Source organism: Anser anser (assembly GCF_964211835.1).
Source record: "Anser anser genome assembly, chromosome: 1".
Lineage (NCBI taxonomy): Eukaryota > Metazoa > Chordata > Aves > Anseriformes > Anatidae > Anser > Anser anser.
The window spans coordinates 20158818-20186308 of NC_139720.1; the positions used below are offsets into that span (position 1 = coordinate 20158818).

At 38.8% G+C, this 27491-nt stretch overlaps 1 protein-coding gene and 2 long non-coding RNA genes across 3 annotated transcripts in view; 2 read left to right on the plus strand and 1 right to left on the minus strand.

Moving 5' to 3' along the window:
• The first annotated feature begins 123 nt into the window (after window positions 1-123).
• CRELD2 (cysteine rich with EGF like domains 2) lies at window positions 124-12103 on the plus strand. The gene is made up of 10 exons (XM_083831516.1): window positions 124-469; window positions 1683-1765; window positions 2673-2783; window positions 4796-4887; window positions 5891-6067; window positions 7264-7362; window positions 8681-8758; window positions 9013-9108; window positions 9980-10120; window positions 11529-12103. Exons 1-10 carry the CDS (start codon window positions 311-313, stop codon window positions 11585-11587), a joined length of 1095 nt encoding a protein of 364 aa, XP_083687642.1. The 5' UTR covers window positions 124-310; the 3' UTR covers window positions 11588-12103.
• LOC310897669 lies at window positions 12025-22313 on the minus strand. The gene is made up of 2 exons (XR_014582469.1): window positions 22270-22313; window positions 12025-21967 (listed from the first exon to the last, which is right to left on the minus strand). It is a non-coding gene; the product is annotated as an uncharacterized lncRNA (long non-coding RNA).
• LOC310897682 overlaps window positions 22310-27491 on the plus strand; it is a 130541-nt gene continuing 125359 nt past the window's right edge. The window contains exon 1 of the long non-coding RNA XR_014582482.1: window positions 22310-27409. This is a non-coding gene — a long non-coding RNA (uncharacterized lncRNA). The remainder of the gene's footprint in view (window positions 27410-27491) is intronic.

The window sequence follows — 27491 nt, forward strand, 5'->3', positions numbered from 1 at the left end:
AAGCCGCTGAGCACTACCCCCCTACACCCGGCTCTCAGTGCACGCGGGGGGCTCCGATTGGTCCGCAGCGTGGCGGGCGCCGGTTGGACCACGTCCCTCCTCTCGCCCTTCCTCCGCCAATGAGCGCCGGCGGGCCGAGCGTGCGGGCGGCTGACGCGGAAATCCGAATGGGGCTCGCGGGCCGCTGCCTCCCCGGTTGCTACGGTGGCCGGGGCGGGGCCAAGCCGCGCCGGGCGGGCCGGGCTGAGGCGATTCGCGCTCGGCGGTCGCTGAGGCGCTGAGGCGGCTGCGGGCTCCCCCCGGCCCCGCCATGGGGCCCGGCCCCGCGCCGCGCTCGGCCCGGCCGCCGGTGTGCGCTGCCCTGCTGCTGCTGGTGCTGGTGGTGGTCCTCCCGCCGCTCCCCGCCGCCGGTGAGCGGCGCCGCCTGGCGTGCTCCACCTGCCGGGGCATCGCGGACAGGTTCAACCAGGTGCGCGGCGGGGATGGGGCCGCGTCCAGGCCCGCTGGGGGCAGCCACAGCGCCCGGCCGCTGTCCCCGGCCTGCCCCGGTGCTGGGGTGCGGGCACGGGGATGGGATGGTACCGAGCTTGAGCGCCAGCGGCGGGGGTGTTTTGGTGTTTTAATGGGGAAAGAGGGGCTTGCTGTGCTGCCTGCGGGGTGTGGGGTAAGCGTTGATGGAGGGCACTGTCCCCTAAAAGTTGGGCCCCTCACTACCAGAAGGACATCGAGGCCCTGGAGCGTGTCCAGAGAAGGGCTGCGGAGCTGGTGAAGGACCTGGAACACAAGTCCTGTGAGGAGCGGCTGAGGGAATTGGGGTTGCTTAGTCTGGAGAAGAGGAGGCTCAGGGGAGACCTTATTGCTCTCTACAGCTACCTGAAAGGAAGGTGTGGGGAGCTGGGGGTCGGCCTCTTCTCGCAGGTAGTTAGTGACAGGACTAGAGGGAATGGGCTCAAGTTGCGCCAGGGGTGGTTCAGGTTGGAAACTGGGGGACATTTCTTCTCAGAAAGAGCAGTCAGGTGTTGGGATGGGTTGCCCAGGGAGGTGGTGGCATCACCGTCCCTGGAGGTATTTAAGGAAGGGTTGGATGTGGTGCTTAGGGACAGGGTTTAGTGGGTGACATTGGTGGTAGGAGGATGGTTGGACCAGATGATCTTGGAGGTCTTTTCCAACGATTCTGTGATTCTTTGTGTGTTGTCACCTGCAACAGTCTTGCATTGTGGCAGAGGCAGCAAGGGATCTCTGTGGCTTGGGACAGATACTTAATACTTATGCTTGTATTCACTGTTGTACGCTTGAACTTCTGGGATTTTTTACAAGGTATATTTAGAGGAGTACTGGCTGTAACTCAGGGAAGGTGTGCTGGTCACACCGAATTATTGTGTTGCCTTTTTACATATTAAAGTTACAACATGGCAAAGATTGGGCTAGACACTACCAAAATGGAATGAAGCAGAGGGCCCATTTGACTTGTTAATAAAGTTCCTGAGAAGTTAAGACTCTCCCATAACCGTGTCTATGTGTTATAGTGCAAGATGATTCTTTTTTTATTGAACAGTTTGATCATCAGCTTCAGAGTGTTACTGAAGTTTCTGCAATGTCATAAAAGTATTTACTGCTGCCGTTCACTTTTGTTAGAAACAAACTATGTTACTTAGATTCTTTTGGTGCTTTTCGTTTGCCAGGGGTTAGCAGATACGGCGAAGAAGAACTTTGGTGGTGGAAATACAGCCTGGGAAGAGAAGACATTGTCGAAGTATGAGTCCAGGTAAGCTGTCTCAGCGCTTCAGGTTCAGTAGCGTTTCATGTCTGCTGTGTGTAACTTTGCAGAACTGGTGTTAGTCTGGTACTTGAATATTGAATGTAACAGCTGAAGTTTCATATGTCCAAATCCTGAATTCTTTTTGACTAAAATGTAGCAGATTACATTATATCTGCAGTTTCTGGTAAAGACTGACATCCCTTGTTAATGCTTCTATTTGTATTGCTTCTGGAAACAACAAAAGTGAATATGATTGTTGGACGTGGTATTTTTTTCTTTATTTACCCACTGGAGTCCTAAAGTGACAGTTTTAAATAATGGTCCATAGTTAATTGTTTCTCTTCTAAGAGGTGGACTTCATCTTGGACTGCAGTACTTGGTTTAGAATTAAAACAGTAACTGCTCCGTATTCAATATCTTAGCACTGAATAGGGAACTAGAAGAGGCACAGATTACTGTACACCTTTGCGTATATGCTTGATGACTGATCAGTGTGATCAGCCATCTTTTTTCCAAATTTCAAATTCAGTTTTTATTCTTAATTGGAACACTGAAATGCAAGGGTGGGATTTCTGAACCTCAGTTACTGTCCAGCTTCATAGGCTTTTATCAGATATTAGCAATATCTGAAATTTACTGTTGAGCTTGGTAGAAAAATCTTACCAACCTACAGTCTGCAAACATAATAAGTGCAAGCAAGCTGAAGCGTTTCTTGTGGTTGTCCTAATCTTCTTAGTTACCAGAATAAAGAACTAATGAACTTTACTATATTTGCTTTGTCTTGGAACTAGTTCAGAACACACTCTAAACTGATAAAGTATCCTAGGCTGAAGTCTAGCTTCTGTAACATGTCTTGTGTGGTACCAAGTAATATTTTAAAATTAAAATAATGACTTTCCTTCTCTGCTTGTAGTGAAATTCGTCTTGTAGAGATCATAGAGAATCTGTGTGACAGTAGTAACTTTGAATGTAACAACATGGTAGAAGAGCATGAGGAACATATAGAGAAATGGTGGTTCAAACTGTAAGTATCAATTTTTCTGTGTAGATCTCTGTGCTGATAAGCATCAAAGAGGATGAAATATTAATGGTATATTCTGTGCCTGATCAATAGGAATATATTTGTTGTAGCACAGAGACGGAAAGTGTATAATTAAAAGTCCACTTTATTCTCCTGTCAGTTGTGGAGCTGTGGTAGCTGTGGAGGTTCCAAGAGTCATCATGAGGCTACTCTGAGCTGTACATTCCAAATTTAATTCAGTGCTGCTAAATGCAGCCACTTCTGAACGAAAGTAGTGCTCAGCTATACAACAGCAGAAAGTGACGAGGACATCTAAATACATTTTGGATGAAAAAGAAAGCTTGATAGGATATTTTGTTTACTCAAAGTGAGTAATACTCATTCTCCTATTCAGAGATAACAAAATCATTAAGTGGGTGTTTTTTTATTACCTTGAGTTGATAAGGTGCTAGACCAAGATTTTTCCATTCCCTCAGTTGTTTTTATGGTATAGAAATGCTTTTGGCACGGGAAAATATGACAATCAGATAGTGATATTGAGTGGCTTGTGTTGGAGATCATACAATGTGGATGAAGGAGCTGGAAATTCATGTAGAGAGTAGCTCATCTACTGTTTCTGTGTCCCTGCAGAGGTGGACTGCATCCAGTCAGGTGTAATTCAATAGGGTGAACTATCATTATACCACTTCATCACTGGATAAGGATTTTTGATAATCCATATTTTTTTTTAATGTTTGCTTTATTGTTTCATACTTCTACCTTGCTGCGCAGTATTAAGTCTACATTTAACACTCAAACTGAAGGAAAGGGGAGCTCTGCAAGCCAGATCAGACAAGACTGCTTCAAAGAATGTGCTAAAATTTGCAGGACTGAAAGAAACTGGTCTTAAACTAGAGAATTTGACCAAGTAGACTTCCTAAAATTTAAACAAAAAACATTCATAAAAATACATTGTTTTTGGAAAGCTTCCTTATTTAAAAGATATGTTGAGTGCAGTTGATCAACTTTGCCTCCTGTCCTTTAATCTAAAAATGTCATTCGGATTCTGTGGTAGTTTCCAAAGGTGGTTTCTTTGGCTACGGATACCTTAGATCTTTTTTAACAAGGTCTCAGTAGGTTTACTTTTCAGGGTCTGGGCCTTGGAGTGAATGCAATCATATCTAATAGTTTAGAAGGAGAAGCTGTACATGCCACAGGAGTTGCTGAAGACATAACTTCTTTCAGACTTCATAATTTCTAAACCTTCCTTATGGCTTTCCTTTGTTAAAGTTTCTGGAATTTCAGTGTCTGTGTGATACCGAGATCTTTTGTTTGTTGTTTGAAACTGTAGCAGTCCTTGTGCTTGCTTGCAAAATAATACTTAGTGATTTTATTATTAATTAGGTGTATATTCTAGTGCTAGAGTATCACATAACTATAAGTTCTTAATATAAAAATATCCTTCTGAAATATTACTTGATTCATGCTAAAAAAAAAAAAAAGTAGAAGGAGGAATTTTAATGTGCACCTTACCGTGAAGTCAGGTTGGCTATAAGTTGAGCAAATGTTAATATCTGTCCTGGGTTCTCTTCTGTGTACTTGAGGTAAGCACACAACCGTTATCTTTAAGAGGAATATATAAATGTGACTGTCTAAACTGTATACAAACTTTCCCTTAAAGTAAGGTGCTTCAAAAAAAAAAAGGGGGGGGGGGTGTCAAGGTGACATTGAAGTCATTTTGTTGGTCATATTTCACTTTTTCATAAATATAAAATTTGGGTAGAGTCTGATAACAAATAGTAAATTAAAAAAAAAAGAAGACCTCATGTTAAAAAGTCCTCCAGTTACTAGGAGGACTCCTAGTAGTTGATTCCTGAAATAAGGTAGTTGTCAATTCAGAAGAGAAACCATAGGTTTCTAATCTCATGTCATACACAACACATTTTTTGGATGACAGTGTGCAGGTTCATTTTTGTTAGTTGACTGTTAAAAAATTTAATTCTTTTAATTCGTAAATGAATGTCTTTCATACACAGAAAGAAGAAGTATCCTGATTTGTTTAAGTGGTTTTGCATAGAAACAATAGAAGTTTGTTGCCCAGCTGGAACTTATGGACCAGATTGCCTTGGTAATTTTTCTTTTAAAAAATATAGTCACAGCTGTGTTCTTCTTCACTCATTTGTTTGTCTCAGTCTTTCATAACAAGGACATATGAAGTATGATATTTTGCTTGAGAGAGCAGCTGCTGTGTAGTACGTACCTGCTAGCTGCGTGGTACTTAGCTGCCTTGTGAGCTTCCTGCCTGAAGAAAGGTCTTTAAGGCATGAAGTAATGTATAAAGCTGTCATGGGTACTCGTACAGAATCCATCTGATTAGCATTTACATATACTCTTGATCTCTGCTTCAAGTTTTTCTGTGATGAAGTCTGTAGTTTAGGTGACCTTTCAGAAGGTATGCAGACAGCAGTCCTTGCCTGGTTTCAAGACTAAATCAGCCAAAACACTCTTGGGGATTAAATAAAGAAATTCACAACTGAGGATGAGTTAAAAAGAGAGTGAGAGAAATATGTGGGGGATAGTTGTGTAAAAGTAAGGTCTGTGATGCAAAAGTGATTTAAAAAAAAAAAGGAGTTTTGGCCACTGAAGTTCGTATAATTTATAAATCTGTAAAACCTTATACCTTGTTGGAGGTCAGTTTTGTCCTCTTATATTGACAGTTATTGAAAATGAAGTGCTAATTCCTGACATTGATCTAAATGATTGCTTGCTAGTAGGTTCTCTTGACAGCAGTGCGACCATTCTTAGATATCTGAAATAAAGACACCAACTTTAGCCAGCAAAAATAGATAAAATTAGAAGTCACAGTCTTTAGCCATAATGAATTTTATAACTGAACTTCCCTGGAGATTGTTTTGAGTTTCCCTGTACTTGAATATATTAGCATTTCGTGCTCCATGCGTTTTGGTTGCTCTCAAGAGAAAAAGATTTTGGAAATTGGATACTGTTACGGGTATATACTTTTACATCGTACTTTCTATGCAGAGGGAGGCACTTAGGGTGGTTGTGGCTGAGAATATTAAGTTATTTCTTGTAAGATCTGATTTTAAAAAAGTGTTTTTCATCCTTTCAAGCTTGTCGTGGTGGATCAGAAAGACCTTGTCATGGAAATGGCCACTGTGATGGGGATGGAACCCGTGGTGGAGATGGCTCATGTAGCTGCAACAAGGAGTATACAGGAGAATTTTGTTTGGACTGTGCTAGTGGTTACTATAGCACCTTGAGAAATGACACACATTCTGTTTGTACAGGTAATAAAATCTTTGATATATGCAAAGATCCTTGTCTTCTAATTTCACTTTTTGTAAACAAAAGTAGAAACAATTCAGACAAGTTAATAACAGAAAGTAGTTACAGGAAAGTAGTTTGATTACTCAGCTTTGTCCATAAAGGACATGCCAGTCACTTTGGTGGAATTCTAAGAATTTGGTAAGTCACCTTCCCAGACTGCCCTTGGTATTTCCCCCCTTCCCTCCAATTTCTTTCTTTAGATGAGTTCTGCTTCTTAATGTATATTGTGAGGGAGATGAAAAGGAAGAGCAAGCTTTGTGCTTTGTGCTTTTTTTTTTTTTAATAAGGTACTGTACAGTCATTTCAGTTCAAGATTTCCGTATAATGGACTATTTTAAAGCTAGTTTTACCTCATGTTTCAGATACATTAACTGGAATAAGCAGGTGTGGAAACAGCACATCTGTACTGTAAACTACACAGCTTCTAGTTAAATGTATGTTACAGATTCCAGTTAAATATATCTAAGCTCAATTATGAAACAAAGTCCATCAGGTTCTAGGAATAAATTTCATCTTTTTTTCAGTTGTCCAGATCTTTCATCTGTTTGTACATTTTGAAAAAGATTCTGTAGCAACTAAATCCTGACTGTGGGATTTAATGATTTTTTTTTCAATATTATCTTGTGTTTTTTTTTTAACCCGCACTTGTAGTAATTTTTCCATATGATTTGTTTTATATTGCAATATAATAAGCATTCAGTCAGCTGGATTTCTCATATGTTTCCTTGTTTTCTGAAGACTGGTATCACTTCACGCATTTGGTAGGAAGGAGTATTGAATCCTACAGTGTTTAAGCTGTTGTCCCAACCCTGAGTGGCTGAGCAGTTTACCTTCTTGATCTCTTTTTCTCAAATATTTCAGAAACTGGACCTGCCACTTTTAGGCAGTAGAATTTCTTGGCACTCAGTTTTAAGTGGCGCAGAAATCTATTAATTGCCAGGTTTGGCTTCCTGTACTTTTGTTAGGACAGAACTGCATTTTTGTAAATGATGTCTCTGTAAAGTCAAGATTTAATCCTGTGAATGCAAGGCTCAATATACTAAAAGGTGATGGTTTCTAGTGAATCCTAAATAAGATTTTCTTTGAGAATTTGTGAGCATTAACTTGTCTTGGAATCTGTCAGCATAGCTCACAGTGTAGTTTTCTCTCATTTCAGCCTGCCATGCTGCTTGTAAAACTTGTACTGGTTCAAGTAATAAGGACTGCCAAGACTGTAAAGAAGGCTGGATCAAAAATGAAGAAGCAGCTTGTGTGGGTGAGTAATATTTGGTACACTTCAAACAGGTTTTGCAGCAACATTGGATAATAAGATTAGATTACGTCAAGTTTTATAGTATTTTATGAAAGTGTTTTATGAAAGAAATCTGCTGAGATTTCTGCAGTCTGTAGTTTCTCTTTTCCTGACTTTTCACATTGTAGGAAAGCAGTATTTCTTCCCCATTCATCTATTCCTAGCTTCACATTTCAATTGGTTTATGAGGAGATACATATGGACGCTTAAGGAAAAGCCCTAATAATGAGTACACTCCCAATGCAGAACTGGACTAATCTGAGAGTAACATATTCTACTTAAATTCTGTAACAGGGATCAGTAGATGCAATATCCCATATCAAACTGGTCAAATCAAACCAGCAAAAGACCCTTAACATAGTGTCTGGAAACAATATCTTAAAAGTTATGTGAACATGGCTTCTTGAGAAAAGTGTTGATGAGAACGAAGATTTGAATTACAGCTCCTGCGACACCTGCTTAGACAACTGTAAAACATAGTAAGAGGGTTTTTAGATTGTCTAGTATTGTCTTCTGTACAGCTGTTTTTTCCAAATAGTCATTGCAACTTATCAAGTATAAGTTACTTGAGGAGTTGGAAGGAGTGATAACAGCAACAATGATGACTGAAATAGCTTTTCTTTGTCCAAATATTTCAGTATGAATACTGTTGTGCCCTTTCCTTGAATTCACAAGACCAGAGTATTTTAACTTCCTAGGTAAAGCTGTTTTTCAACTTGGCTGGCCCTAACCGTAACTTGGCTTTTTTCAGTATGCTTTTTGTAGAAAACTATGCAGTTTATGCGTGTGCTCAAAGAGTGGATTTTTTGTTTGTTTGTATTATACTTTAGAAAGTTCCATAGCTTGGTAATACAGGATAGAAAATCAACAGTATCCCAGAAGAATACTCTGTCTGTTTTGCATGCATTTATGCTTTTTATGCAAATAGCATAACACTGACTTGGAAATGACAAGAATGGCAGGTATTCTGGAAGCTTTATTTAACTCGATCTCTTCTGATACGTCTGTTATCATCATAGAACAGCTTCTGCGGATCACAGTTTTGATTTGTTAATATAACCTTATGCTGAACAAAACAGTAAATAAGTTACCATGTTACTTGTATTTGCAACATTGCATATCTGAGCATAAACTCATTGTAATGGTTACTCTGAAGGCAGTTTAAGTTTCTAGTTTTTGTGGGCCAGTTCTTACAGATTCTCCAATTATAGCATATAAATATTAATCTGTCTATTTAATCGTGACTACTATTTTAGGTAACTTGTCACTTTTTATATTTCAGATTTAGATGAGTGTGCTTCTTCTCCTTGCAAAGATGAACAGTATTGTTTGAACACAGAAGGATCTTTCTCATGCAAAGGTTTCTTTTTAATCTGCTTGTATTCTGTATCATCTAGAATCCTAATCTAATGCTAGAGATAACACTAGAGAAGGCATTTAGTAAAAAGTGGTCTGATCCTGACTGTGCTGGGGGAGGATGAGGGTTTAGACATATCATATGAAGAAGGTAAGAGATTTCTGGCTATTTATTGTGGGGGTAAGCTGGCTGACTTTAAGGGGTGTTATTTTAAACCTAAGGTATTCTTATTCTTATGTTTAAAATGTTTTCTTTAGCATGTCATGCTAGCTGTGTAGGTTGCACGGGGGAAGGTTCCGACAAATGTAAGACCTGCGCATCTGGGTACATGAAGGAAGATGAAAAGTGTACAGGTTGGTGGATTTAATTTTATATGGCAGAGCGCCAGTTAGCTCACTCTAAGGTAGCCACACTGAGCAGCTCTTAAAGTGCTTTCACTTTAGTCTGGTTCAGTTTTCAAGCCTGTCAAAACAATCCCTGTTGTTGTGGCATTAGCAATAAAGACTTTATAATATTTTATTTATTTTATTATGTTAATATGCATGACAAAGCTTAAAGGTGAAACACTTCAACAAAAGAATCAAAGTATTTTATAGTTGATTCATGAAACAAATATGCAAGTTGTATCGGTTACCTATCACTTCATTAGAAGTGTGCACATATATTCAGTTTGCATCAGAAAGGAAGGTATGCAGTACAGAGTCTTTCTGTTGATACATTAATCTCCAAATTCTAATGATACAAATTTGTAGTGAATTTTAACACAGTTTAAAACAACAGTAAAAGAGTGAAATCAGAGTTTCTCTGTGGGAGAGGAGAAGGTATACAATCTTAAATAGCTCTTAACTTTGACGATGTAGTATTTACAGGCTCCATTCCCATTTGTTTTACCTTGGTGGCATCAACAGAAAATGACCATGGGAAGTCTTGAGTAGGCTAAGACAAATGCTGTAGCTTAATTCACTTCCTCACATTGGACCTGCAAAACATAAAAATAACCTTCTATCTGAGCAAGTTTGATACACAATCTGAAAGATGAAGAACTGTAACAGTTTATTTTAACAGAAGTCAAATCTGTTGCAGCAGTATTCTGCTCTTCAGTGCTTTTACTAAGCAATTAATTCCTGCGTTGGAAGTGGACTGAGGTTGAATCTCATTTGACTGAGCATAAGTAAGTTGTATAACAAAATAATAGCAGTGGACTCTTTCTTTTCCTGTCTCTAGATATAGATGAATGTAATCTTCCTGAAAAGGTATGCATTAAAGAGAATGAAGACTGTGTTAATACTTCAGGTAGTTACAAGTGTGTATGTTCAGAAGGGTTTGAAGATAAGGATGGAACGTGTGTTCAAACTGTAAAAACAGGTAAGTAGCTTTTTAATGAAGTTTTTAAATATATATATATATATATATATATAAATCTACAACTTGGAGGTGTATTTCTTGGAGGTGTATTTCTGTCTAAGGGTCTAGTCACTTGTGAATTAATCTGTATAATTTCTCATCTTCCTAAAACTCTAGTCTTTCCAAAGTTTTTGTGGTTGGCCATTTCTGGTATTCTGGCATGCACGTTTTCTTGTTCAAAGATGAGTATTTGTTTTTTAAATGTCCTTGTGTTGAATTTTTTTGCTTAAGGTTGTGTAAGTCACTAGGTGTTTGGTTTCATTACATAATTAAAGTGAACTAGCAGACTACCACTATCATAAAAAGGAGGTCATCTTCCTTCCCACTTTTTTCTTTATTATTTATAAAGATTTAGGGGTTTATCCAATTGCATGCAAGCTGCTTCAACTTGCTCAAATTTCAGAAAACTAAGCAGAGTTCTTTCTTGTTGGTTGAGTGAGCTGAATTTTGTTTATTTTGTGATCACACAAGTGCCAGAACTGGTGAATGAGAAGATGACATACATCTTTCAGTAGTAGAGAGCTGTTTGGCTTGACTTAAACTGTACAATTCCAAAGTGAAAACAAGATTATTTTTCAAAAAAGAGTGTAAGAGGATATATGAGAGAGACTCATTATAACTTCACTTTCTTTATACTTCTTAGTGTTTTGTTTTTTTTTCCCTAAGCCCTGTGGTCAATTTTTTCATCTTGCATTAATAAATTGTAATGATCTATGTAGCACTGCTCATTAAGGTTATTCAAGTCAGACCTTTACTTTCAGTACGTGGTGTTATTAGTCCATTAAAAAAAAAAAAGTACATGGTGACAGATCTCCTGCATAACTACACAGGAAAGCTACATAACTGCAGTTTCAGTGTTATCTGACACTTCATGAAAATAAAAGCAAAATTAACAATTTACAAATTGACCTAACTTATTTCTTAGATTGCTTTTTAAAGGCTCTTTTAACATCTGAAGCAAGCAGTTTGCAATATAGAAAGTAATTCTGAATACTACTTGCTTTTTGTGTTCAAATATTCTGAGTGTTTTCTGACAGGTGATGTGGAAAACAGAAGGTTCATTGTGAATGGTTGAAAACAAAAACTTAGAATAGAAATAGCTGTACTGCTTTTATCTTCCACTACCAGTATCAAACCAGTTTATTTGAATGTTTGGGGTTTTTTTTGCATCTGAGATAAATTTCATAAGCTTGGATCCTGACACTGATGCAAGTAGCTCCCCTATATGACTTCATTCTCTGTGTGGTCTTGCAAAATATGTTGATTTGGGTTTGTCTATTAAGAATTCCTAATGTATTATTAATTATATCATATAATTTTTGACATGTTCACTTTTGCATTCTAGTAATAATGATGCTTAATTTCACAGGAGAGGAAGTTGAGACTGAAACAACTGAGACTTCACATACTGGACATGAGGACTTATGATGTGCATCCAGAACCAAAAGACATTCCTATCTCAAGTTTTAAATTATTGGACTAAGTCTCTGCTGGCTGACTTACTGTGGGAATGGTATTAAATATGCAGGTTGCCATTAAGATTTTTTTAAATGGTGATAAACTGCTCTTTAAGCTGCATTTCTTTATTCTTAAATACCACTTTTTTATAGTTCTTTAAGAACAACGGTCTAGATGGGTAAGTATAAAATTTGAATCAACATAACATTGTACCCAACAATTGTAAACAAATTGAAGATCTCTCATTCTAGTGCCTACTGGTAATAGTCATCCTTTTTAGGAAGGACTTCATTGCACTTCATAATTCAAGAAAAAATCTAAACTGAAGCTTGGTGTTTCTTGACATGAGAAATATTTCTGTAACTGAAATACAGCTTTTAGAAATTGTCAAAGGGAATATCTTTGGGGGGGGGGGAGGAGAAGGTGTTCCCTTAAACAAAACGGAATGCCTAATACTGCATTCAATAAAAGTTTATTTTGTTGGAATGTGCCTTAAAATTTTTAAGATGTTAATACCTTGCTGTGTTGTCATGTCTATTTTTCATTTGGACAGTGGGGAAAAAAAAAAATCCAGACACCTAAGCACTGTATTTCAGTTCAGCACTGAGCACTTCTTAAGTTGTGCTGGAATGTAGATTGTGGGGAGGGAAATACCACTTTCTTCTAAAGGAAGGTTTATGTTAAACTTAAACAGCTTTCCAAAGGCTGGCAGACAAATCTTTCTTCCAGATACTTCCCATCACTGTATAAACTAGTTTACACACTTAATGCAAGTAAATTAATATCTGCACTCAGTCACTCAGAGCTGTAATGAGTGGCCTCTGGAATTGATGAATACTTACTTTTCATTAGAATCTACTGCTACATGTAATAGTTTCTTGTCTTTTTCAACACAAGCATACTACAATCAATTTTGTTGTCTCTTGTGCTGTTTTGGAGGTAAAGCAAATAAGCTTAGCATAGATACCGCTTCCTACATGTTGTCCATAGGCTTAAAGGCAAGTGTAAGAGCTAAAATGGGTATATTCTGCAGGACCGTCACAGCTGTAAAATAAGGCAAAGACCATCCTGCTGCAGTATTTAAAGCTCTTACGGAAGTAAATGAAGTCTGACATACATTGAGGTGATGGATACAGGGAGCACAAAGAGCTAGTATAGAGTACAGGTGAAAAGAACATAACTTAGGCTTGACTATGAAGAAACTATAGTCTGGAAGCCATCAACAGTACCCTGAGGTAAGTGGAAATAGAAAGGATAGACTTGTTGAGCAAGGAAGTCCAAACACTTTCTGTATACTTCTGAAGACTTTTGTTTTCAAAATGTCTTCATCACAGTTTAGTCTGTGAGCAGTGCATGTAGGATTTGTATGTGCAATAGATACTTGCACAAACAAGAGGATTCTGTTGGATTCTTACTTTAAAACCTGTCTAAGCTGATTCTGTGAGATGTAGTTTAAATACCCAATGGTATTAAAATGTGACAGTTTTCTTTAAGACAAGTTATTTTCCTTCAGCTAGTATACCTAGATGTTTCTTAGTTTGACAGTCTGAGAAATAAATCTTTTATTTTAGTGCTTTACCTACTCTAAATGTCAGAGGTAGACCTGTATACTGCATATCTTTAGAGTTGTTATGTAGGTGTTTTATTTAATAAGTGCTGAATTAGACAGAGTAAAAAGTAGACAGTTCTGGGAACACAGGAAATACAACTTGGGGAATTTGAGTTTTTTTTTAGTGTTGGTGTAAACAATCATGGTAAAATATCAAACCTTAAGGATCATAAAGGAGTATAGCCTGTCTTTGCTGCTCAGTCATTGTCACTTAACTCCCAGGTGTTCTAGATGATGATCTAAATGCTCCTTGTTAACAGTGAAATGAAATGTTAATTCTGTTTAGGAACTACTGTAAACTCTTACTCAATAGAATTCTCTCTACATTATAAACTTTCATTTATGTTTAATGTTAGAATTAGTGCTCTCTCATATGAAGAGGAATTTGTTATTCTAAGTTCCCTTCAAGTCGACTTGGCATTTTAGGGGGATATCTGAGAAGGTGCTACAGCACCTTTTTTTTTTTGTTTGTTTGTTTTTTTTTTAGATCTGGACAAAAAAAAATCTGAGCTGAGTTGATCCTAGTTAAGCTCACATATGGGATGAAATAATAAAAAGGAAAAAAAAAACATTTTTTTTTCTCTGGTGATAGAGAAGAGAAACTCTTCCTATGATGAACTGCAGAACTGCAAAATGCATCAAACTTTGAATAATGAGAGTAGTCTGATATATTCAAATTGTTGTTTGGATTCTGGAGCATGCTTTCAGCTTTCCATTACCACAGCAAAACTGTCACTTGTGCCCTAGGAAACATAAGAACACTGTACCTGCATATTACGAGTCGCTATTATCTTTCTGCATAATCCTGTCACTCCCTCTCCCCCTACTCCAGATGATTAGCTCCTGTTGCTTTGTTAAATTATTGTGGATAAACTTGAAATGTTTAGGGACTGTAAAAGTGAATTTAAGTATTTAGAGCTTTCTCTAAGGGAACTTTACTGAGGTATGTATTTGATACATATTTAACAGTAAGTATGCTACTGCCTCAAGCCATCTGACTGCTTACGTTATAGAGTTGGTACTCTTGTTTTGTTCTGTATCCTCATTTTACTACTTCAGGCTGTGACTGTAATTGTTCTCTGTTTTAAAGGTCAAGAACTAAAAATTGTTCTGACTGAATTCGTTCCTTTTTGGCTCTCTGACATGACTAGAATGGGAATAGAATCATAGAATCATTGAGGTTGGAAGAGACTTTCAAGATCTGGTTCAACCATCATCGTACTACCAGTATCACCTACTAAACTATGTCCCTAAGCATCAGGTCCAACCTTTCCTTGAACACCCCCATGGACGATGACCCCACCACCTCCCTGGGCACCCCATTCCAATGCCTGACTACTCTTTCTGAGAAGAAATGTCTCCTAATAACAGGACACATTTTTTTCACCTCCTCATCAAAATGAGCATTGAATTGGGTGGGAAGGCACTGGCAATTAAGGTCAAGTGCTTTGTGTTAGCCAAGCCATTCCAGGGTATGAATGCTTCCTATTATACGTTTTTAGCACCAAACGGTTAAAATGTAAGAGGAACAGCTTACTTTTGTCCTTACATTGCAGGAAGATCTGGTTATATAGTACAAGGCATGTTCTTACAGTTGGCTGGAATTACAGGTCTCTAACTTCATATCAAACTATATGAACACGTTGATAAATACTTCAGAAGTGATCTGACATATCCAACAGACAAGATGTCCCTTAGATGTTGGTTAGGTACCTTTATCATAAATACCACAGGCTAAAGTTATTGGTGAACCTTGAACTTCAGATTCTTGCTCATTATCTTAAAAAGTTGATACTGTGTGCTATCAAACTAAAAACTATATCCCTTTTGTTAGTTTGTCTTGCTAGTTCTCTGGGGTTTCTTGGCCGAAGAGTAAGCAGTTTTTACAATGGGAGATAACCATCTTGCAGTACGGGAAAAAACCTCTGTTTAGATTATAGTTGAACACCACAGAAGGTCCAGCTTGTGCTCAAATAGGGGTGTTTTCAAGGAACAACAACAACAAAAAAAACCAACCTACAAGCCAGTCTACTTCAATTAAAGCTCTAAGCAAGGCCAAGAAAGTCATGTAACTGTGCACCATGTATACCTCAGTACTTTTGCAGTACCTAAATGTAGGCATCTAAGCACCTGCAGTAATGTTTTCATCTGAGTATTAGAACATAATCTCACTACTGAATTTTTTCTTTGATGTGAGTTCCCACCATAACTATTGTAGCCACTGAGTTCTCTGCAAAACATATCATCCATTCATAAATACAATAAAAGAAGCCTCTTGCTGAATAATTTAGTTAGCTCATTCAGTAAGGCAGAGATCTGAAGGATTCAAATCACTATCTTATTTCTCAGGAGAGATGCCAAAGCCCATAGGTTATAGATTAGATCAGGATACAAGTCACTGTAAAATATATAGGATAAATGGAAAAATAGTACTGGGTTTGTACAATACACTGTTGACAAGGTTTGATTATATAACATCGTAATGAGCTGGGAAGAGGTTCTCTTCAGTCAGTTGTCCTTCCAACCTTTCAACTGACATCTGCAAGTTGAAAAAGCACCAAAATTTGTGAAAACCTCCAACTCACACTTCGGTTATTAAGTGCTCAGCGTATAGATATAAGACAATTAGCCCTCACAAACACGGTGCACCCTTCCCTTGAAGTTACTTTCAGACCATTCTTAATGCAAGCTTTAAAGATGTGTACAGCTAATCTTGTGCCATATTAACAAGTGACTAATCGAAAAGAATGTGTCAAAGGACAGATTTAAAAACCCCAAGCAGTCCTGGATCAGGTATAACAATAACATGAATGACAGTGCTCTGTAATGGTCCCAGCTGGCCTGTTAACACCCTTGCTGTTTCTTTCCTCCTTCTATCAGTCTGTCATGGGTTGTTTTCTGAGATTACACTGTACGTGTTCTGAAGTAAAGCTTCTAGAGTTACTCAGAGCAGCTGCCTTTTTTTTTTTTTTTTCCTTCTTTGGATCAAAATGAAATTCTACCCATCTCTTTCAGCTACTTCACAGCACAACTAGCTTTCTGGTTTCAGTTCTAATGTTAATCCAAGTATGATCTGTGGATAGATCTCAAACGTGTCTGCAAAAATACTTTTTTTCTATGATTTCTATTAGATTTTAATAAATGCTACAGTAGTAGTCTTTCATAGTGTAAACCAGCGTACTAGATTTTCTTTCTTACTTGAAAGTAGCTTTGAAGTTGTATTAGTTGTATTAGATTTTTTTCCCTAGTCTGTCTGTTTTGCCTTGATTTGTCTTCTACACTTACCCTTGCTGCAACCAGAACTCATTCTGCCACTTGAACAGAATTGAGCTTTGCCACTGCCAAGAATAGAAGCCAAAAGGATTTCTGAGATGACAAAAGCTCTGAGATGACAAAAGCACGGAATGGTTGAGGGTAGAATGTGCTTTTAGATGTTATCTAGTCCAACAGCCCTGCTCAAAACAATTCCGTCTCTTAGTTTCTTGTGTAATAGGTACTCCAATCCCCTACTCATCTTTGTGGATCACAGCTGGACTTGCATGTCTCTTCTCCTGGGGAGTTCAGCCTCTCATTCTGCTGGGGAGTACAGCCCTCCTGATGTGCCTTACCGGTGCTGAGTAGGTAGGAAGGATCACCTCCCTCGGTCAGCTGGCAACACTTCAAATGCAGTTCGAGATTTGGCCTTCATTGCCTCAAGGGAATATTGCTGTCTCCTGGTCAGCTTAATGTCTGCCAGGACCCCCAGATTCTTGGCAAAACTGCTCTTTAGTCACACAGCCTGTCCTGGGTTATTTGTCTTCAGGTCCAGGATTTGATGTTTCCTGTTGTTGAACTGCAGGAGGTTCCTGTTGGCCCATTTCTTCAGCTCTTTGAATGCCCCTCTGAATGGCACCACAACCAACTGGTGTATCAGCTACTACTCCTGTTTTTGTATCATGCAATTTTGCTGAGAGTGCATCCTATCTTATCTTCCAGGTCATTAATGAAGGTATTAAACAATATTGCCCTCAGGATTGACCCCTGGGAATACCACCATTGTGGGCCTGTAGCTGTGTGTCTTGCCTTTGATCACAGCCCTTTGAGCCAGGCAGTTTGGCCAGTTTTCAGTCCACATCACTGTCTATCTAGCCTATACTTGATGAGGTTATCAATGAAGATGTTTTGAGAGACAGTGTCAAAGGCCTTGCTAAAGTCAAGTGTGTTCTGCCCACATACATCAAGCTTGTCATTTTATTGTAGAAGGCTGTCAGCTTTCTCAAGTGTGCTGTAAATCTGTGTTGACCCAAGCTCAAACAATTTCATGTTGTTTATATGTCTGAAAGAGGCTTCCTGGAATATTTTTTCCATCACTTTCTTAGGGACTGAGGTGAGGATGGTTAGTTGTCCTATAGTTTCTTAGATCCTCCTAAAACAGAAGTGAAGTTTGCCTTCTGCAAGTCCTTTGGAATCTTTTTCAACCATTTTAACTTTTCAAACATTATCAAGAATGGCTTTGCAATAATATTGCCTAGCCTACACAGACCCTATGGACTAGTGTCTCACCATTTTATTTAAACATTTCCTAATCTGATCCTCCTTCAGGTAGGTCTTCCTTATACCAGATGTTGACATGGACCTGGGAATCCTGAAAGCAAATCTTATTAGTAAAGACCAAATCAAAGAAAGCATTGAATACCTTGGCCTTTTCTGTGTCTTTTGTCACCTAGTCCCCTGCCCTGTTCAGCAGCGAGCCGTTTTCTGTCATCTTCCACTTGCTGTAGAGGTACCTGTAGCAGCCCTTGTTGCTCTTCAAATCCATTGCCAAGTTCTACTCCTAAGTGGGCTTCGGCTTTCTTGACCACATCCCCTCATGCTAAGACAGTGCGTCTGTCACCTGTCCCCGTTTCCACATCTCCTGTTCCTATTTATGTTTTGAGTTTAGTCAGGAGCTCTGTATTTGTTCATGTAGGCTTCCTCCTGCTTTGCTTGATTTCCTGTACATCAGAATTAGAGAAGGCAATTGCTGAAAATCCACCAACTCTCCTGGACCTGTCTAGGACTGTCTGCCTCAGCTATCCCTTCCAAGCAGATCCTGGAGAAGGCCAATGCCTACTTTCCTGAAGCCCAGTGGTACAATCTGGCTATTTGCCTTGCTGCAAAATGCTATTTACAGAACTTGGTCTGTTTGAATTACAATTATCTTTCTTCTTAATGGTGCTCTTTTATTGTATTTGACCCTCCCAGCTTAGCTTTGCTCAGTAGGGAGACTATAGTCTCTTTGGGACAGAGGATCACATTTTTGGTCTGATTTTGTTAAATAGAATTGTGATTTATTCCCTCATTTTGCATCATAACATTTCATTTGTAGGATCTACATCCACCGCTACATTTAGTAGCGCAGAAATTTCTTGAATAGTAGCTAGAAGCTGTGCATCTAGGAGAAACATTCTTCTATTGCTAAATTCATCCGTACTCACAGGGCAGAATGTCTAGGGCAGGAATGGATTTCATACTAGCTGTAAGACAAATACTCAAGCTAAGTTTGTTAGTGTTCGGACATTTGTCTTTAAATCCATCTTGGGGCTGCTATTTCTAAGTATTACTAAGCATATTTAAGAAATATGGTGGTGATGCTTTATGTTCTGAAAATCAGTGATGTTGGTGCAGTATAATATCATTTTGGTAAAGTTTCTATACAATAACTTTAAACTTAATAGTTGTGTTTTGAGAGATCATACCTGAAACTAAGCATATTTATCATGCTTGAGGAGAGAAGAAAAGGAACCTTAAATTGCTTCACATTGATTTTTCGGTATCTTCTAGGAATCCAATATGGGTCCTGTTACTCCTGCCTGCTGTTTATGCCAGTAAGAAAGAAGTTATTTCCAGTTCCAAAATTATTTACATTGTTCTCCTTTAGTATCTCTAAGTTTAATAATAATAATAACAAATAATAATAATAATAATAATAATTAAAGTTAATTATTGCGAGGAAGACGAACACACACCTTAAAACCAAAAAATAACAAGGCCTACATATATACTTCTAGAGTAAGAAAACCAGGCTACCCAAAGAAAGAATGTATGAATAAACAGTTTGGTCTTCTAACAGAAGGGATCTTGTGGGTCATTTTATTCATCCCTAAAATAAGCCAAGTGGGATTGTTCTTTTTAGTAACACTTGGAAATGCAATATTTAATTCCAGAATTGCTGAGGCAATGTCTTTTCCATCATTCCCTATAATTTGATCTATCAGAACATATTGTCAAGTACTTATTTGATAGTAGTTTTTTAATGACTAGCAAAATAAGAACCCCCCTGCATGCAGCTGTGATCCTTGCTTCATTTGTTTAAGGTAGTGTGCAAACAAGGATAGTCCTCTGTAATATCTTTGCCTTGCAAAAGGTAGAAGAGCAAGTGTTTCAGAGAACTGAGGCTTATCTTTGACATCTAACAGAAATAATATGAAGTTTTTAAATTTCTATTTTTTTTTAGTTCCTGGACGGGGCAATGTCACATTACCACCTTTTCAAGCACTGAAGCAAAGGCGGCTAGAAACTACCATTTAGAAAAGCATAACAGCTGGAATTTTCATATAAAAATGTTGTTTCCTAAAGGAAAGGGCTAACCATAAGCCTTGGCAACAATGAAATGTACTGTTTCACTGCAGTGGCCCACTTCAACTTGCTCTTGGGAAATTCATTCAGAATTTTTGCTGTGCAAGTACATCCCCTAGTGTCTTCATAACATATTTTAATAATATTGTTTCATTTCTTTATCATGTGATAGGAGGTTTAGCTTTGGCTGCTCAGGTTTGGTAAACAGATCCCGTGTCACTGGGAGTACATAAGACGGCAAGTCAGAAGTTATCAGGTGTTAACAGCCTCCAAAATGGAATGGTGAGGTATCTGCCATCAATGGCAATATCTTGGAACTCTAATTCTGCAGTCCAGGAGTCTGGACTGAAGCAGCAGCTTCTCCTTAGTAATTGGTTAAGAAATACAGAATTATGTTTTGACTCCATTTTTATATTTATTTTCGAGTCTATAAATCTAACTGCTTATGTGTTTAAAGAAGTACTTTCATATGTAGGTATATACAGGTATATGCACAAATTGAGCCATATTATAGACTAATAAGCACCTTTCAATTGCAGTACTTCATGATTATCTTTTGTTATCATTAAACATTATAATATGTGTAGTTCTCTATTTTTTTCTCCAGTGAGATTAACAGAAATTCTTCCTATCTGATGTCAAAGATGCAACAAGAAATTCAATTGCAGTGCAAGCTGCAGATGGTAGAAGAATTTCCTGTTAGCTCACAAGGGCCTCCAATACCTAAAGGGGGTCTACTGGAAAGCTGGGCACAGACTCTTTGCTGAAGAGTGTAGTGATAGGACAAGGGATAATGGCTTTAAACTGAAAGAGGGTAGATTTAGGTTAGATATTAGGAGGAAATTCTTTACTCAGAGGGCGGTGAGGCACTGGACCAGGTTGCCCAGAGAAGTTGTGATTGATTCCTCATCCCTGGAAGCATGCCTAACCAGGTTGGATGGGACTTTGAGCAGCCTGGTCTGGTGGGAGATGTCCATGCCTATGGCGGGGGAGTTGGAACTAGATGATCTTTAATGTCCCTTCCAACCCAAACAATTCTGTGATTCTAAGGGAGAAAGATGAGTCATTAGGACACAAGCTGTTCTGTCTTTCGGGACATTTTTCTCCTATCAATTCATTACACACTGTTCATGTTCAAAACAAACAGTGTCTCCAGAATAAGTCTTATTTTATGTTAAAGCTCTTCACACAGATGGCGTTTGACAGGCTATTTGACAAGACAGGCATCCTAATGGGATGACAGCTCTGGAATTCCTGTTGCTTGGGAAAGAGAACTCTACATCAGGCACAGTTCAATGTTGCTTTAGGCATTCCTGTTGTAGATGATAAATGTTACTGCCCAGCTGTTTGCCCCATGCAGAGATGCACAGCTGTGCTGCACCAGGAAAGAAGTATATCTTTACAATGCTATTTCATTAGATTGTGCTACAGATTTTCACAATTTCCATGTTAAGCCAGCAGAGGGTACTCTTAAACTTCCATGATGTTACGCTGCTTCAGGGGGCCAGTGCGTCAAAATGAGTTACAGTACTGATGGGAGAAGACAGAAATGTCCTCCCTCCCTTTAATGACAATATATGGACATGATTGCATTTAAGTAAAACTGATGAATATTTCATATGCTTAGTAAATTTGCTACACCGTGTTCTTTTCAAAAGCACAAAAAGCATCTTCTCAGTCATATTAAAACATGATTTTAAGAAGAGGAAACTTCAGCTTGGAAGAGACTTCAGGATGTCTCTTGTTCAACTATCTGCTGAAGTGGGGGCAGCCATGAGGTGTGACCATCAAGAGATGCCTCATCTGCTCTTGAAAGTCTAAGGATGGAGGCTGCACAATCTCTTTTGACAACTGTTTTCACGATCAAACTGTTTTTCTATGAATTCAGTCTCAGCCTGTCTTTTTCCAGCTCATGCTAATTGTCTCTTGCCTTGCTCCCATGCACTGTTGTGAATCCTTGTACTTGATCTGCTGTCTCTGCTCCTGTTGGTACAGCCCAGGAGGCTTGGCTGGTGGCCGTCTCTGCTGCCAAGACACTGCTGGCTTATGGTTGTCTTGCTGCCCACCAGGACCCCCAGGGCCTTTTCCATGGAGCTGCTTCCCAGCTTGCAGTCCCCAGCCTGACTTGTTGCAAGGAGCTCTTCCTTATCAAGTGCAGCATTGTGATTAAAGATTTATACATAAAGCTACTACAAATAAAGCTGCAAATTAGGTTATGGGTTTCTAACCTACTCAGCAAATAAGTGAAGAATGGAGTTTTATCTTTTCTTAAAAAAAAAAAAAAGTCTCATATATTTCTTGTGTGATGTGATAGTCAAAATACAAGGCACAAATGCACAGTTCACTACACCTAACAAGATGATATAGACTGCATAGTAAGTACAGTCTTCATTTTTAAAGGCTCACAATCTTTCTCTATAAAACATATATTCATATCATTACTCACCTGTACAGATACAGTTTATTCAAATAAGAGCATAACTTGCTCCCTCACTGCTTTTCAGTCTTTTCTTCTGCCAGTCAGTTATATCACCAGTTGTTCCTATTGCCTACAGCTGAATGTTTTCTGCAATTAGAAACAGAGCAATGACGTAGCCAGAAACACCTGGAACCTCTTCAGGATTTTTTTGCCACCACATCTGGAGCTCCCAGATTCATCAGAGCACTAGGAGTAATGGGACCACTTTTAGGATCAATTTGAAACCTGGCACCCCCTGAACCAGATGTGCTTTAATGAAAGCTGATTACTTATTAGGAGCAGAAAAGCACTGTTTTGTAGATTCTTGACTTGACACTACAGCCAATTAAATTCTACCTCTTTCTTCCAAAAACTTTGTGGAAACATACTAGGGCAGTAAAAGTATGGCTTTGTGAAGGTCACAGTCTGGTGTATTACCCACTGTATTTCTTTTTTTTAATGATTTGATTGTTAGGAGGAAAAAAAAAAAAAAAAAAAAAGCAAGGAGGGAATTAGGTAGTGGAATATGTATAGACCAGACAGTTAGCATTCTTGTTCCTGAAGAAAGATGAAGGTGAGGTCAGTCTTTTGCACCTTAGAGCTATTTTATTTTTTCAACCATTATCACTTTAAATTTGCAATATTAATTTTTTAACTCTTCTTTGTTGCTACCATGAAGACCATTCGAATGGTATAGAAATGCCAAACGTCACAATAACAGATGTAATTTCAGGTTGGCATGAGGGATATGCATTGCTTCAAGCATAAAATCCTTGTATATGTATTTTATATACCTATACATGCATATGTCTTTACATCTCACCTGGTATAAGTAATATTCATAAGAATATAAATCCAAAGAACTGTATACATCCATCCTTATCCATGAATGTGTAAAGTTTAAGTAGAAAATACTCAATGTCAAACTTATAGATAGCCCTCTTCCCATAAAACCTGTGGTATTTAAGCACAGGTTTAACCAATTTGCTGAACCAAACACATCAGCATGGATGTGTGCCTGATGCTCTACGAACAATAACATGCATCGTTATAAGGTTATGAATAATCTCACTGTCTTCAGTGTGACTAATGCAATTAAAATTTAATACGTGTCAGAGGATTTGTCATTGGCTTGAAGAGTTCAAGTACATTGCAATATTGAAGACAGAGATCTACGTGGTGGTTGAATTGCTTCAGTCTATAACAAGGATCAGCAACGTATGGTATAAGTGCCAAAGAAGGGGGAGAGCTCACCTGAGTGTTACAGGAGCTATTGAGTCCTGACAAGACATTTGGTGGCTCCTCTGACTTATTTCCGAGTTCAGAGCTCGGAAGTACCAGATTTATGTAGAGGTGAAACAATTGGCTGCATCATTCTTTTCAGAAGACATATTTCCTAACTCCCACTGAGCTCCTTCCAGTGCACTTAGCTTCTTGTTTGGGAAAAAAAGTAGTCTGGCACACTGCACTTGAAAAGATGCTGACCCCTATTCTATATCTCACACTTCCATGGGAAACATCCATGGTTGTTGAATTTAGCTATATCAGAGCATGTGTTCCAAATCCTGTGAACTTATGTGTCTGTTAACAGCGATTTAAAAACCTGCCAGTTTTCATAGAATTCTATAAACAAGAAAATGTAGTACTTCTGAAGAGTTATCTGTCTGAGAGTAGTATGATATTTACCAGGGAAGTCATCACCAGTTGTAGTACAAGCTCCCTATTGGCTTGCATTCTTTATTATAATAATATTTGGGCTTCCCATAATATGAAGTAAGAACACAATGTTTACATGAGTTAGAAGCACAGTACTGGAAAGGAGCAACTATATGAGTTAATGTTCCTTGAATAGCAGTTGAATAAACTTCCATGGGAAATTTGTTTATTTCTGAACTTTAAAATGGTTCCAGGAAATATTCATGCTTTGACAAAGTTTCACTATTCTCTGGGGTAGAAGAGGGATTTTATCATGGGATTGTGGCACTCTGAGTTTTCCAGTGAAGGAATGGAAATGCTATGTTTTTTATCTTGAGTCCTTTTGTTTACAAATACAAAGAAAGAGAAAAAAAAAATCATAGTTCTGCAAACTAAGCTTGGCAGTTGTATTTAAGATCCCAGGAAAGCATTAAAAACCTTACAATTCCTAGTAGCAGGTTGACGGAGGTAATGGGGATTCATAAAAATAAGCAGTTGTGGGAATCTGTCAATGCTGAGACTTGCAAATCTAATGCCGTTGTTCTCTAAAAACACAGTAAACATAAGATTTTAACTAAAACATCCAAACTATAGATGTTACACTCCAGTATTATTATTTTTAGACCAATGGGACTATAGGAAAAGACAGATACGATGACATGTAGAGCATAACATAGAATCTTATAAAAACTAGAATAATCCTGAATTTACAATGAAGACAATGTCAGTTAAGTGGAATGAGAAGACCCTTGCCATGGAAATGGTTTCAATGGCACGGCAACATTTTGCTTTTGGTCTTCTGAAGGAGGAGCTGTGGAACACATCTCCAAAGCTTTTTGTCTTGTGCTGGTATGACAGCAGCAAGGACACATGACTAATGAACTAAGATGGTGTAATGGTAGCACACCATGGCGTCAATTAGTTGCATCGTGAAAGATAACAGCAATGATTGCTGTGAGTTTTTCCAGACACCTTTGAGGTACCTTCCTGAAAGCACAGGATGTTCAGATAGCATGTCCATAGACAAATCCGTGGGAAAGGACAGCCTTGCACAGTGCTGTCAGGGTGGAGATTTCTGAGTTGTAGGTCCAGTTTTGCTGTAAATTACCAGTGTGATTTTGGGCCCATTTGCTTCACTGCTGTGCACTTTATTTGTTGGGCAGGCCTGTACTTGATAGGCTCGGTAGCCTGGCTAGTTTGGGGTGTGTTATCCTAGTCTGAGGTAGGATCTTAATATATCATCTCTCTTAATACACAGGGAATATGCAGTACCTTCCTTTGAATTTGGAAGCCAAACTCAGAAATGGAAAGATTTGGCCTTAAACTGGCACAACATCAAAACTCAGTTGGCAGGGTGGCCCATAGCCAGTGTTACTGAGAGCATCCTCAGGGCTGCTCTGGAGAACCTGACAGGCCTGTGGCACCCTGGGCCTTAGATGAACACAGTGGCATCTGGTGCAAACTGAACACCCCTAGTGAACACAGGGATCAAAAAGTGTATGTGCTTCCTAGTGGTTCTGTGAAATCTGTATTACCATCAAAGTGTGATGTGCACTCAGATACTCCAATGAGAAGTGGCTAAAATGATGAAATAGCTACAAGCATTGGACTGTGGAGAGTATCTCATATCAGTTCAAACAAAACTGAGGATTAATGGAGATTTTTTAAGGACAGGCGGCTGCAATTTTTGGCAAGAACTCAAGCAAAATACAAGCATGGAGAAAAAGTTGCTTTTGATTATACAAGGTTTGGTCGTGTGTTCATAACTGGAATTTACACAGCGTCTTGTTCAGGGAATCTCCGCTTTGCTGCGTTCCCACAGCAATAATTAAATAGATTTACAGAGAAAATGACAAAATGTAACATGGTGACTGTGTATCTTCTCTCTCAGAAATGAAAACTTCTGAATTCCCCCCCCCCCCCAAAAAAAAAAGTACCAGTTCTAATAAAAACAAAACTTGTTAGAAGATGGCATTAGCAGCAGGACAAATTGTTCTTCCTTCTTAGCAAAACCAACTCTCCCTTAAGAGGAGATGTGTCAAGAAATAATAAACTTCATGAAACTTCTTTAACCTCTCATACTTTTATAGCAAGTGATGGATGTCCTGGTGACAAATGATGAATGTTTTTGTCGAATGCTTGTTTCTGCTAGCAGGAGTCTGGACATACCAGAGGGGGGAAAAAAAAAAAGTTCTTAGATACAGCGATTCATGTTTAAAGTAGAAAGTGATTTTCAGAGTCTCTATTGTAGTGAAAATTATTGAAACTGGACAAAAGGAGTTATTATTTTCCAGCTGCAAATGCAGCTTAAGATGTTTTACTTGGATGTCCTTCTCCAGCTTCAAAGTTATGCCCAAGCATTTAACTAATTAGCAAAGTTGAACTTGCATGCAGGCGGGAGAGAAGCTGAAGAATGCTTTCCAACACCAAACTGATTCTCAAAATGACTGGTGATAGTGATTAAGCAGTGCTGGAGATCGTTCTTTCTGGCTAACCTCTCCCTTCCCCAACTGCTGCATTCCTCCCCACTCCCTCCTTGCTTTTATCTCAGCCTCCCTCCTTCCTCTCAGACCACAGCTGTCCTCTGCTTGCTGCTTACATTTTTTCCGTTCTCCATATCAGCTTACCTCACTTCTGTCGGCATCTAAAGAGACACATCAGCTGCTTTCCCTCCTCAGTAAAACCCTTGATGATTCCTGGGGATTCAACACTGCAGAAGGGAAGGGGCTAATCAGCACATAACTAGCCTGAATTGTGCAGCCAACCCCGTCATTTTAAGATATAGCTGCAAGTAAGGTCTGACGGAGGCTGTGATCAGCAGGAATTTTGCCCAGAGCTTTGAACAGGACCATGTCTGAGACCGTAGAGCATTGAAAATGAATGAGAAAAACCAGCAATCTTTCTGGTTATTTAAAGAGGTCTGTCACAAGGAGAATACCCCTGTCATTGGGGACTCCTCTGTATTGGAGTGAATGAGCTTTCGGAAATGGACAAAAACTCAAAAAAAAGAAAGGAGAGCAAAAAAAAAATTAATTAGATTTTATCTGAATACTCTGTTTGGATTGTTACAAAATTATTGGGAATGCTTTATTTAGTCTGATCCTCTCACAAACAAAAATCTCGAGCTCCAAAGAAATGCCAGAAACAAAGAAATAGATATCAACTATTGAATAACAAAAGATTTCCCTTGCCCACGTGTAAAAAAAAAGCACAATAGCTTTGCATACCAAACCTTCACATGGGAAGTTCTTGCAAATAAGAAGGATGAAATGTGACCAATGCCAGGAATTTGGATGATACTGGTAGCTGCATCTCGGGGCCTACAGGTGCCAAACGCCTCTAAAAAAACATTCTTCTCCAGAAGGGCAGGGCTGGGGTGGCTGGAGATCTCTTGGGATGGTGCCAGCCCACAGTAGGTGCTCACAGAGATACGGTGAGTTGTTTGTTATGACTGCAGGCTTTCTCCACATGGGTTAAGCAGTAGTAAGGGGGGTTGGCAGCGTGTCTGTATGCCT